General features: G+C 38.9%; 1 protein-coding gene across 2 annotated transcripts in view; it reads right to left on the bottom strand.

Moving 5' to 3' along the window:
* Positions 1-2,939: 2,939 nt before the first annotated feature.
* Positions 2,940-13,787, bottom strand: part of CYTH3 (cytohesin 3) — a 50,071-nt gene continuing 39,223 nt past the window's right edge. For both annotated transcript variants that reach the window (XM_040591742.1, XM_040591741.1), the window contains 6 exons: positions 13,393-13,541; positions 12,479-12,590; positions 5,245-5,321; positions 5,092-5,163; positions 4,812-4,966; positions 2,940-4,180 (listed from right to left, as the gene is read on the bottom strand). In XM_040591742.1, the coding sequence (XP_040447676.1) occupies positions 4,108-4,180; positions 4,812-4,966; positions 5,092-5,163; positions 5,245-5,321; positions 12,479-12,590; positions 13,393-13,541 (638 nt within the window). In that variant the 3' untranslated portion in view covers positions 2,940-4,107. The remainder of the gene's footprint in view (positions 4,181-4,811; positions 4,967-5,091; positions 5,164-5,244; positions 5,322-12,478; positions 12,591-13,392; positions 13,542-13,787) is intronic.

Below are 13,787 nucleotides of genomic sequence, written 5' to 3'. Positions count from 1 at the left end.
CCTACCTTTCCTGTATCTGGCTTTTTTTTCCTCTTTTGTCCTCTGGCTCCAAGATTTGGTGTCTTGTCTTTTGTCTGATGACTAACTCCGGCATAAATGTATAAAAGGAGTTTAAACGTTGACTGCTGTACCTTGATGAAGAACGCCAGAAGCAACAACTGCCTGAACGGGCTAATAAGCAGTAAATGGAGGGAGGGCAGTTAGTGACAGCTTCAGATTAGAGCTACGGAGAAGCAGATGGCAACTGCAGCAGAGTTAGTTCCAATTGGGGGAGGTCTAATTAATCTACTTGACGAGCAGAGATCCAGTCCTGCCCCTGCCCCCCTTACATTTGGCTGAAACTCATGGAAGGGAACTGATAAAACCTCTTTACTTTAGGGTGGCTCTCAAGGGAAATGAGCTCTTGATGGAATACTCACAGTTGCAGCGTACTTTACCAAAACAATCTGTTTTGCAGTTGAAGGTTTTTCTCTCTGAAAAATTAAACCTGGTAATTTCAGTTAGCGTGCCTAAAGCTAGGGAAAAGGGGCCTTTTACAAGAGCAGTTGTAAAATTGAACCTTGATCTCTTAAAAATAAAATCAGCCATTGCCTCCCAGCCATTCTTGGTAAATGAGGAGCTATACGATACTATAGTTTCACACTTTATTTTTGAGAAAAATCTCCAGATTTATGCAACGGGTCGTAATGATAAATGAAAACATTAATATTGCAGTGGATTTACATAGAACATCACATTTTTAACAAAGATTGATACAGAGTATTTGTCATGCAGATCACTTGTGTACACCAAGTAATACTTTTATCAATACATATCTGTACAGTATTTACATTTTATGTTTAAACTCTAGCTAGAAACATTTTCCAAGAAAATATAGAAATGAAACTGGTAAGCCACAAGTCTTAATTTGTAGCATTTGGCCTACAACAGACTTAGCTTTTCCAGCAAGCATATCTACATAGATACGTAATAAATCTTAAAAATATGCATTGTTTTTATATATGAAGCATTATAAATGCTGCTCAGTTTACAAAGGTTCAGTTTTGTACCAGTTTAAAACCGTTCAAAATGTGAAGTGACGCAGAGCTTATTTTGTCAGAATATTGTAAAATTTAAGTCAGTCCAGCTGAGCTTAAGTCTTATATACAGTTCTCTCCCTAAATTGCACTGGCAACGTGGCTGATGTTAGTGGCCATAGAGTGAGGCGCACGGCAGGAGCTGCAGTGGCTCTTGCTGGCCCCCGAGTTGTGACGGGCAACGTTCAAAACAAAGGGAGCTGAAGAATGACGCGAGTTTCAGTGCAACAGGACGGGAGAAGGCTGGTGTCCCCAGAGGACTTTTTCTCAGCATGGCCAAACCATAACAGACGCCGCTTTAGGCCACCGAGCAGCTAGTCGTAGTAGCTACCCCTGGACTTGAAGCCCAATTAAAAAAAAAAAAAAAAAAAAAAAGGGAAAGGTTGAGAGATTTTTTTCTTTACCCTCATAGATAGTACCTGATTTGGCCAAAATTTGCACAAGCCACTGTGTTTTACTGGCCTCGTGACCAGTGGAAATTTTGGGCCAGTTTCACTCCCTGTTAATACTGTTACAAAGAACATTTGAAATCAAATATTATCACACACAAGAATGCTATTCCATTAGTTTTGGTAAATTAAATACATATATTGAGCACCACAAATAGCCGTTTAAGATGTTGCATTTTAATGCTAAGAAATAATATATTTCCTGCTATAATATCCTCACTTACATGTTACTCTATATAATTATTTCTGCCAGATATAAGGACTTCAAACTAAATACAGCAAATGAACTCTCAAGGCATTTCCTTCATGCTTACAGGCAGACATCTTCACCTGGTTAAATAAATAGGTTTTCTTGAAGGGGATATTTCAGAAGATAAGAATGGATACGAAAGTGCTTCATGGCTTATTAACGCTTTTGTAATGTCACATTTCTCCAGAAATACTTTATTTGCTGCTTTTCACCCTTTACACTCGTTAGTACCACTGATTCTGGCTTATCACTATTTACATTACAAATCTACTTGTCCAAAGCTAGAACTGTCATTGCTTGAAAACAAAACTTGATGCTGCAAAACAGAAGACTCAATAACAAGTGACGGTAGCCGCTCTATAATCATGCTGCTCTGCAAATACAGGACATACAACTTAATTTCTATAAAGACTTTAAGTGTGTTCCATTAAACAAAGATGTCCCCACAATGATGCTTATTCAAGGTTTCTACCTCCTCTGAGATTTTCTCCCTTGGAAGTACTCTGATTTACATCCGTCCAAGCAGACTGTCATCTCACATGCTCAGGGGAAAATCTAAGGCGTAGAAAAGTTTACTTTCTTCTTCCCCTCTCGGCCTTTTTTGCAAACATGCAACAAAGCAAACCATACCCAGGCTGACACCCCACGCAAAATGTGGCAAATCAGTAAGACGGGACCAACAAAAACAGACTCTCCCTTACAGTTAAAAGGAGATTTGAAACAGGTCACCTTACGACTGTGGCTCTGTCAGTGCAGCACGTCTCCCTATAATGTATCCAGAGATGCTTCTGAAACAAGAAGAAGCAAAACTGCTTTGACAAAGTGTTGGGTCTCCAAAGCATTCACTGGCACAGTAGGCACGGCTCAGGTTCAACAAGGTTGTGAAAAACTGAGTACTAACAGAAGCAGGAGGGTCCAAAAAAACATTTTCTGCCCCCATTGTGGCGTTGGGGGCTTCACCTTAAGAATGGTACGTGTGCTATCAACGGAAAAGCATTGTAGTACAATCTGCCATAGCAGCTTACACGTTACTGACAGACTTATCAGTAGGACCACAGAAAGTTCTCCCAGAAATTACAATTAAAACTAAACTAAACCAAAACCCAACGTGCTTGTGGGGGAGTTAAGTTGCACTAGGTAACCAACGTGTGCAATTTTATTTTGTAAGTAACAATAAGGATGTCTACTCATTTTTTCAATCTCAACTGCTGAAGCACAGACCTGAAAAATCGCCTTTAAGAATGCAGTAAAAATACTGAACTTCTCATTAGAAGTTCATTAGCAAGCCAAGGAATGAATCCTGCTTGCTTAACTATCTAGGGCTGTACCTTACAGAAAAGGTTTCACCTTCCTGGTTTTTCCCTTTAAAAACACTGCATGCATGTGAAATTATCTGGGGGTGTTTTCACGTGCAAAACCTGAACTCATGCAAGCCCTGTCATCTTACTCCTTTAGTCATAACTTAAGTGTTAAACTACAACACATCTAAAACATAAGAAGGATGTTACTATATAAAAAGCAGATTAAACCAGTCATTAAATCTTACTACTTGTTGTGAGTGTATGAGCAGACAGGAATGAGTTTTGGCCTACTGGCAAATATCAAACCACGTCTGTCCTTAGCATCATGCCTACAGACTCAAACCTTTGCTGTTGGGACCTGCATATATTTCAGTGCATATCAACCAAACCCTTTGGCACAACTAGTTAACTACGCAGCTGCCAGTCTCTGCTGAGTTGCATTTCTAAAGAAGAAGAAGAAAAGCTATTTCCATAAAGGTAGGAGAGTGAACCCTAAATGAAAGCTGCACTTGGCTGCTCACTTACTGCAAAACACACAAGACTCAAAAACCAGTATTGAGATTGTAGGCTTTATGATTACAGAAAAATTAAGTGCTAGATCACGGTGCACTCCACTTTTGGTGCTACATTTTAGTGAGAGGTGAAAGTCTTACAATCACTCCTCCTTTTAGGAGAAATGTGCTCAAGGAACGGGTACAGGACATTTTACTATTGGCCTCAACTGCCTCCCACACAAGTAAACTGGAGTTGTAACTAACATAAGTGAAAACAAGGCTTCCATGTCTTGAGTTGAATTAAGTTCCAATATAATCGTCCTCTGGGATTTGAAGCTTGCTTCAAAGTATATGCCAATAGCTATTTACCCTGAAAGGTCTTGCCAAGTTCTTATATCATAGTAAAGTGTGTGTATGTATATATATGTGTATAATTTACAGTTATCGTCTTCATTTAGTATGTCCAATTTTTACATTATCACTCAACTGTATGCTCATTTATAGGTTGACGCAGGTATCTAAGTTGCTGATCATATTCTATTTCTTATTTGCAATTCTTCGTTTCCTCGTTGCCAGCATATCATAAAAGGGATCCCTGCTGATACTTGCTCTAGAAGGAAAAAAAAAAAAAGGAATCATAAGTTTGGTTAACATATATGTGTTTTTGAAAACTGAAACTTACTGTTCTCTGTTCCCTGTGGATGACTCCATGCTCTTAATAAGATAATGGATGGCTGACTTCTAAGCATCACAAATATTTCTTTAGAAAAAATGTTATTCAGCTGTAATCTATTGAGAGTTTGTATCTTCATATTGACCATTATTTATTTCTTTGGGGTCTGCTTTATAAACCTTCCAAGATAAAGTCAAGTTGTGAAGTTTAAAGCTGCACTGTGAACAGGCTTAAGATACACATCACTACGGTTAATTATTAGGTGAAGTAAGTATCTAATAAAATTAGGGTTAAAGACAATTCCCATGAGGCTTTACATTTGCTTTAAAAAAAAAAAAAAAAAAAAAAAAAGAGTCCATTTTCCTCATTTGAGTTAGTACAACTATTTCCTTAGAACCAGACAGTAACAGGAGACTTGTATCTTGACATGTCAATCCCATGTAGCTTGTCATTAATCCTGAAGGACATTGCCACATCAGAACTCTTCAAACAAATTCTCTTAATGGATTACGCAAAAAAAAGCTTACGGTCCATTTCTGAATGACAAAGTTTAAGACTTTAAACTCACTTGATAGATTTAATCCACTCTTCCTTTTCTTCCGGAGTGGGAGCAGATATTCTATACACTACATGGTTGCCTTCCACCACTCTACCATCCGCTTCAGTTTTACATGCTTTAATTACTTGACCTTTATGACTGGGGTTATAGAGCTCAAAGCAGTTCTGGAGAATAGAAATAAGGAAATAAATTTAAAAAAACACATCTGGCAAGTATCTTCATTTAACACTATATCTAAGTTCTATATGGTTTACTTCATTAAAAAAAACCAACTATGAAAGTATCTTACTGGTTTTCTAGGGTCTTCAACTTCTCTTATGCTAAGATTTTCTAATGGAATAATTCCTCTAGGTTCTTTGTCCTAAAAAATTAGGAAAATATCGCATCATTAGCCACTTAAAGATCTTAATTACAAATTAAGTTCACTCCAATATATACTTACTGTGGTGTATTCAAAGTAATACAGGCAATTATCAGTCAGAATAAACCATCTTCGTTTCCATGTTTTTACTCTTCCACCTACAATAAAAAGGTATAGCTGAATTAAATGTCTGTTGTTGCCAAAGCATCAACAATGGATATGAAAGTAATTTAGTTTTCAAAATACAGCTTAATTAATTGTAAATGGATCAGGCACAGATGAGCTGAGGTTAGAGGAACACGCTGATGTAACTCTTGTATTAAGACCCAACTCCTGAGACAGCAGTAACTATGGTGTTGCTGACCAGCCACACAAACCATTTGCTCTAACGCTGCCAGTACCTCCTCTCTTACAGGGGACGGATGTGACAGTTGAGCAGGCAGACCCGCTCCCTCTGTCCATGCCACCACAGTTGTTTACTGTATCAAAAATCCAGATACATGGAGCCCTCAGGAGCGCAGCCGGTGCTGCTGTGGCCAAGGGGGGCCGGTGCCAGGGCCATGGTGTCATCTGGCAGGTGGCTCGCTCACTCTGGGACCCACCACCTAACTGGCTCCAAAACCAGTAACTGGGTTCCAGCCACAGGACCAACCCTCTCCACAACCTGTTTGTACAAGCAAAGGGTCCTATCAATAGTTAAGGGCATTTTATCTCCTTCCTTTCGCTCGACTCGTGATCATACATGTGATATAAGAACCCATCTCTACTTCCAGATTTAACATCAAGTGCGTTAAGATGCTTAAAAACATTATTAGCAAAACAAGTATCATGTGTCAAAAATGAGAAAATCCGATGCCAAAACGTACCAGGTTTAGTCCTTTTCATCATTTAGTATTTTAAAAACATGTTCTGTTTACGGGTTAACATAGCATTGAGTACACCTGACAGAAGAAATAGCTACTGCTCCAAAAAATGCCAATTATCCCTGCATTATCAGTTTAGACAACAGCAACCACAAAGCTCTTTCTGCCACCTGCTAGCGTCACACTGCAGGAAACAGTCCCTTTTAGAAAGGCACATTATTGTCTCAGCCTTTTCAGCTGGTTTTCTGCCATCACCTACTTCATAACATGTTTAGCATTCCACAGTTACATTATTTTTAAACCTCATTTCCAGGAAAGACAATTGTAGATAAAGCATTCACATGTTATTAATATACAGGCTTAGTTCCACCATAGTTATCTGACTTCAGGATTATGTCACCACCTGTGCATCATCCATTCAGCACTGATTTAATCTCATTAACCCAACATTTCAAAATAACTGATCTTGCTATCGAACACCCATGCATAAAAGAGTACCATTAATACACACAAGGCCCCCAGTTTAATCCAAGTCATATAGCTAAATCTAACACATGACCATAATTTGATCTTTTTGTTCTACTTGAGATAGCTGGAGTTTTGTTTTAATACAGAAATCCAAATCGTATTACATTAAAGAACAATTCAAGGAGTATCATGAAATTTCTCGATACCAGCCTACTACGTGTTTGCATTGCAGACCGAGTACAGCGCAGGTCGTATCTTCCTTCTTCTTGGTTTCATGACCTACACAATAACCCAGTGCTAACACACTGCACTGTTCAATGTACTCATGTTTCCACTATGCACACACATATCTTAAGAAAAATTTAATCTGCAAGCAGGTGCGGTGAAATAAAGCAAAATAGTGCAAGATGCAGAAGCCGTGACAGAATGAATGGTTGCGTGAACGGGAGACAAGTGAGGGAAGAACTGGTGGCATTTTAGTACAACCACTGTGACAGATCCTTAAATAAATCATTGCAGAAACATTCAAACGGGCACGTTAAGTCATTAGAAAAATTCCCATCACCTTGACTGAGAGCTGGGTCAGGTATCAGGAAGTATTTGGGCTAAGAATGGAAAGCCGATGAACTTTGGGTTGACTCACTTCCACTCCACCGAACAGGCAGCAGCTGGGCCAAGGCCACCGCCAGGGCAGACCTTGCTCCTGCTGTAACAGGATCTGTTTTCATACAACCCCAGCGTTCACTGCTGTGACTTAAAGTCACGCTCTGCTCTCTGAGGCTGACATCATTTAACAGCACAAAAACCTTTTTCAGGCTAACAGGTCACAAGCACCACCCAGCGCCAAATGCCGTGGCTTGCCCAGTTCTAGTAGAAAAACAATTTGGCAGCAGACGGGATGAATCGAACAGGCGAGTTGTCTACTTATCACAGATGCAGCTTAAACTGAGCAAAGGTGTTTCTCAAACTACAGTACCACGTCAAAACACAAGAAAGCAACAATCAGGTAATAATCGTATCTTCAAAAGAAGGTCTGCTTATAATTTAAGGCAGAAATGACGGACTTACAACACACGCTGCCTAGAACAACACAAAGTTCCAAGTAGCAAATGACAGTCAAGTTTGCTGAAATTTTTCCTGAAACCACCTCCTCTCTTTGGAAAAGCCCGATTTCCTAAACCTGAAACCTTTTGTAATCCTGTTGCAGTTTTGATTAAGCTTTTGTCATGAAACATTTCTCAGCTCCAGGATAGTATAGATGTTGAAGCCAGAAGGAAGATTAAATATTTCCAGCACCATCCCTCTTATTGCTCCCTTCTCCCTACAACAGCCAGTAGCTCATCAGGTTACAGGACGCAGGTGAGGCATGGGAACAGACCCTAAGTTCCTGCTCCATCAAGCTAGGAGTTAACTCTTCCAGAAAAAATAAGCAGCGAGGCAGGATTTTTTGGTGGGATAAAGAACTGTTCTCACATATAAGTTCCTGCCTTCCCACCCCATTACTTAGTTGCAGCTGTCAACAGCACAGAAACTAATAAGGCTTGAAAGGCAATCTAATCTGTACTCATCAAGTTTGCAAGGGTCACTATACAACATGCACTTCATATGCCTTTACAACGGGCTAAAACCCAAGAAGTCAGCTGATAAGGTTTTGCAGCCTGTAAACACTGCGTGCAAGATTAATGGGTAAGAATTTGTGATAACATTCTTTTCCTTGGCAGAGATTGCTAAACAAAGGGTTTAGTACCATACTTCATAACTTATTCCAGCTCCTGGCCTTTTAAAGATTAAAACTGGAAGGAATTAAGTTAGCAGAAGACGATCAAGACAATCAGAGTATGAAATCTGTGCACATTTACAGAAACTGAGAGATAGAAACGACGTACTTCTGAAAGATCTAGCCCAGTAGCTAAAGTGCAGGCATCTCAAACAACAAAACTAAGCAGCATGGTATCTTGTAGGTAGAAATCTAGGGAAAGTACAAGAAAAGGCCACAACAAGGCAAAATGTACAGGAAGAAGAATAAAAACCCTCTTTGCCTATGTAATCCAACATGGGATTATGTTTTTTCAACTCTGGGCGAAGTACAAACTAGAGAACAAGGTAAAAGAAACCACTGATACTAAAAGGGGGAAAACAACTGGCAATGTCTTAGGAAAAATTAATTTCAAAATTCAAAAAGACCTTAAGACTAAAGGAAGCAATGTATCTAAGGTTAGAAAATTCTACCCAGATCTTCAGCATGTTTATATAAAGTTTTAGAGGGGCAAGAGAGGCACACATCCATCAACACCATTCTTTTCTTCTCAGTTCACATAGATGCCACCTAGGCAGAATGGACTCAGAACTGTGCAGTTACACAGAGGATTGGATCAAAGTTTGGGTTTCTTTGAAGGAGCTTCCCTGGACCACAACATGAACCACTTCAACCCTGAAGTGCATCAGGTACCAGGAGAGCCAGGCAGGTACCGGGTTCCGACACCCCCTCAAGGACAGAGGTGCTGGGATAAGCGCCACTGGCAGGGCAGGTCCCGATGTGAAGCTTTGGACAATCTCCAACCTCTCAGTAACTGCCTGACTGGCAGAAAAAAAAATTACTGTGATCATGTGTCTGGCCTGAATCATTTCCTCTCCAGTTTGGTGGAATAATGTCACAGTTTCGCTCCGATGAGAAGAAAATATTGTGCAAAACAAGCTGTTTGCCAAAAGCAGCTGTTCTAGGCAAGGAAACACTTCTCTGTGCAAAACGATCGTAACTTGGGCATTAGGACAGATTTCAAATTACCTTAAAAGTGGATGGCAGAAAATTTCACGGTATCAACACCACTAATAATTATGACACAGAAAAATCTAAAAGCTCATAATGTCTCAAGTAGCTGCAAGCAAGGATTCATTAGCACTCAGCAGCTTTCAGTTTTTCACTTGTAGCATTCATTCTCCTTACATCATGCTTCGAACAACGTAGAACTGAAAGATAATTTAGTTTTACTAAGATAAAGGTGTCTATGTAAAGGTACCAGCTGAGTCTAGATAGATAAAACCAGAATTTCTGTCTGGCTGCCAGGTTTGGCACTCGGACTTAAACAGTCACCTCCAAACAATTCAGAGCAGCAAATTGTCCAAAAAGCATTTTGCACCCTCCCAGCTTTCTAAAATCCAACGCCAGGCTGGAGAGCTAGGGTGGTCTTTAGGACACACATATTTTACAATACATGAAAGTTTCATGATATCCATCTCCTGCCCAAAGGATAATCAATATGGTGAGCTGGAATAGTAAAGAGAGGCACAAGTAGATAAATGGGAAGAGCTGATTATAAGAAATACCAAATACAAGATACTGTCTTGATATACTCAGGGTTTGCAAGTTGTCTTAGTCATACTTGTAGTTCTATATAAAACTGTCTGTCAACTTTTCAGTATTACCACAACTGAGCACTTGAACTGTCATGCAGGAATAGCCTCCTTAGTATTTCAATAATACTGAAATTTTTAGTATCAGTATCTTCCAGAACTGAAAGAAATCCTACCCATTTCACAAGAACCGCTTCCCAACAGAAAACTTATTGTAAAAACGCAAACAACACGGATCAAGACAGCACCTTCAACACACAGTTTAGGCCTCCTGGCAAATAAGAAACTCCAAAGAGGAAAGAAGACACAACGAAAGAAAGAAAATAATAAATAAAAAAAAAATAAAAACACACCAGGTTTATTTCTGGTCAATGCATCTAAGCTAGCAAAATGTATTTGTACCAGTCCAGGTCTGCAGGAAAAAAAAGTCTTTCATGGAAGCGCAGCTTCATGCATTTACGGGCCAATTCACTGGAGGCTTCTGGACATGTTTCATTTCTTTATTCAAATAACCCTCATGCCGTGGTAGTGTTACACACAGCCTTTTCCTGTTGGGTTTTCTGTGCACTGTCTCACCTACACAGTACGTAACGAAAAGCTGGTGTTACTGACTGTGCGCCAGAGCTGGACTGAGCAGAAGTACCCGGTACCTCTCACCGACTCCCAGTCACCTTTCTTTCTTCAGTTTCTTTGTCCCTTTATATTTTATTAGATCTCTTATGTCTTTTGTTGACAGCTTCTTCCACAAGGGATGCTGTCGCTTCTCTACACACACACACACACACTTGCTTGCACTCTCAGCTCTGCATATGAGAGCCCTGGCAACAGGACGAGAAACCCGCACAGCATGGGCTTATACCCAGCCTCGTGTCCAGAAAGCGCATCTATCTACAGCACCTTGGAAGCTTTTTCAGTTAAGCCAGCTATCGCCTCACGCTACAGAATGAAGAGAAGCTGTAAAGTCATCTTTGAAATTGTGCCGGCTGAGCCAAAACACGACAAAGAGCAAGAGCTTTGCTTTTTTGTGGTTAGAAAGTCAAAGAGCACTATAGCATCTGTAGCGCAGAGGTCAAAATAAGGTATTGGAGAGCAAGTGTATGAATTCCAAATGCTTCCTTTTCGCCTCTATTTCCTTCCAGCACTAGCATGACCACCAATTTCCAGGTGCAATCAGCACAGCAGGCCCATGGCTCTAACAAGGCTTTTCTTTCATCGTACTCACCCCCACGTGCCCCCCCCCCCCCGCACACATCCCTTTTCACACTTCAGTCACTGTTCTCCAGGTGCAGAGTTCTTTCTACTTTAAGAGGCAGTTATACACTGAAGTGGCCAACAACTAGCTCTATTAAAGCATATACTGGTGTTTTATAGAAAAGAGGATTATTTAATTGAAAAACAAATGTTAAAATAAAATGTCAGTCTCCTTTATATAGGAAAAAAATTCCCTAAGCCCAATTGAAAAAGTGAATGCCACCGACTGTAGAAGTCTGTAAACGAGGGCATCTTGCAGTGCCAGGAGACTGCAAATTACCTGAGGCTTCTACAGCCCTAAATCTGGGGCTCATTTAAAATTCTGTTGCATAAGCTAAATATATTATTTACAGAAGAAAACAAGCAGGAAAGAAGAGCTTTATAAATGCATAGCTCAAATGTAATCCATCTTTCAATAATCTAATATAACTGATATACAAGTAACAAAATCACTCTGGAATTCTATTACAAGAGTAAGACATGTTGTTTTCTCCCAGTAGAAATTATTCTTCCCTGGTTAAGTTCTTCAGTGAAGAAAAGTATGCTGAATAGTCATCTTTTTCTGCTTTACATGTAAACACTTTCTTCTTTTGCAGAACACACTCGCATGTGAGCTAGACACTGACATGCCACTCTGTTTCAGAGTACAGCTGATGATACTGTTAGTGACACTGAGTGAAAAAGCAAAATGCTCCAATAAATTTGATTTAAAAAAAAAAGAAAAAGAAAAAGGAAAAAAACAGGAGGAAGGAGGAAGAAAATAAAAGAATGAGCAACTGAAGAAGAGGGGACTGGAAAGCAATCAGATACGTACCTCCTAATGCAGAATAAGCAGAGACAGCCAGTCACAGAACAGAAAGGTGATAGGTCATAGGCCATAAGGAAAACAAGAAGGCACATTTAAACCACTCATTAAAAATCATAGCCAAAACCAAACCAAGAGAAACTCACAAATAATATGGAAAAATAAAGACATACGAAAATAACTATTTGAAGAGAAATCCTTTTTTTTGTGCACAGAAAACTGTTGAAATATCACACAGTTTTCTGAAATGACCTTATGGAGACTTAGTTGTTATTTATCAGTCACAGCATGTGGTAAATACCATATGGTGTTTCCTTTTTGTCACCGAGTTTATATTTCTCATATATCAGAAATAAAACTCAAAAAGTTTGGACCAAGATTGCTAATTTGGATACATAAAACAAAAAGTAAGAACTTTCAGATGTAAAGGAGTTAACTTATTTTGGCTCATACATTTTAAAATACATATTACAAAGTTAATCCTATTACCTTCACAAGAAAGCAGGTAAGACACAGAAGCAGCAAACATGCTAACAACGAACAAACACATAGCAGCGAAACTGCCCTTATAACTAACCTAATTTCAGCAGCCAACCTTCTCTATCTGGATTAAAAAATGTATGCGTTAGATCATTTCCATCATCCTCTGGAATTTTAAACGGCTCATTCTTAATACTTTCATATAAATTCTAGAAGAATAAAAAAAAAAGGAAAAAGACCTCATTAATAAATGCCTAACAGCAAATGCAACCAGGACATCGTACTGCTTCTCAGACTATTTGCATTAAAAAACATAGGAAATACTCTCCGTAAAATCCTGGACCACCCCCTTCTCAATCTTTGTTTACTCCTTTGATTACGATTGATTTTTAACTACTTCATCTATAAACAAGTGTTTCTTTTTACAGATTTTTATAAGCACTCCTAGCAAAGACATTTTTTTCTCTAACTTCAGCATTCAGTATTTCAAAGGTTTCACCTTCAGGTCTCATTTAGTACAAGTTTTGCCAAATGAATCTGGGTTTTCAGAAAACTATTCAGACCATCACACTGTCTTAGAGAAATAAATACTTTTACTGATATCTCGAGGGACAGCAGGAAGCTCCACAAGACACATGGAAAGACATGAGAAGCAATAATGAAGCAATGATTTTTATTATTTTTTTCCATCTTTCTCTGACTTACCCAGAAATACTACTTTTTTTCATAAGAAACCAATTCCACAAGAATTTTGCCATCAGCAAACTACTGAGAGATATACAGAGTGTTTTCTCTGGAATCTCTTCTCCTCAAAAGACTGAATATACGGAGAACTAGCTCAAAAGCAGCTGTGAATATCAGAAAATGCTTCTTTCAGCTACTCAAATGTTACACATGCTAGCAAATGTTCTTACTTTCTCTTGACAAATTTGCCTGAGATCTGTTGTACACGCTTCTAAGTTTCCTATTAAAAACACAAAGCAACGCTGTGTCTTACCCAGTCTAACTTACCCGTAGTAATTCTTCTGGAAGGTCTCCACCTTCATTAATTCCACGATTCATAGAAATAAACCTCTCTACTGTTGGTTTATCTCTTACATTGTGGTTGTGCAGACTGGTATTTAACATAATGATCGCAAATGAAAGCACATAGCATGTATCTGAAATTAGATTTGAAAAATTATTTATCTTCCTTGTGTTGTAGCGCAAACCTGTAAAATTAATATATAGCTCATCATGACTGATAAAGAAACAGGTAGTCAAAAAATCCTGAACACTATACAAGAGAGAAAAGTCTCAAATTTTTTCTTAAGACTGTTGAAATAAGCCCAAAAAGAAAAAATATGTAACCATTCAAATTAAAAGCCAGTATGAGAAAAACAGTACAAGAGAATCCAGAAGATTTT

Source organism: Falco naumanni, chromosome 4, assembly GCF_017639655.2.
Source record: "Falco naumanni isolate bFalNau1 chromosome 4, bFalNau1.pat, whole genome shotgun sequence".
Lineage (NCBI taxonomy): Eukaryota > Metazoa > Chordata > Aves > Falconiformes > Falconidae > Falco > Falco naumanni.
The sequence above is the reverse complement of the archived record's forward strand: the minus strand, read 5'-3'. Positions and strand labels throughout refer to the sequence as shown.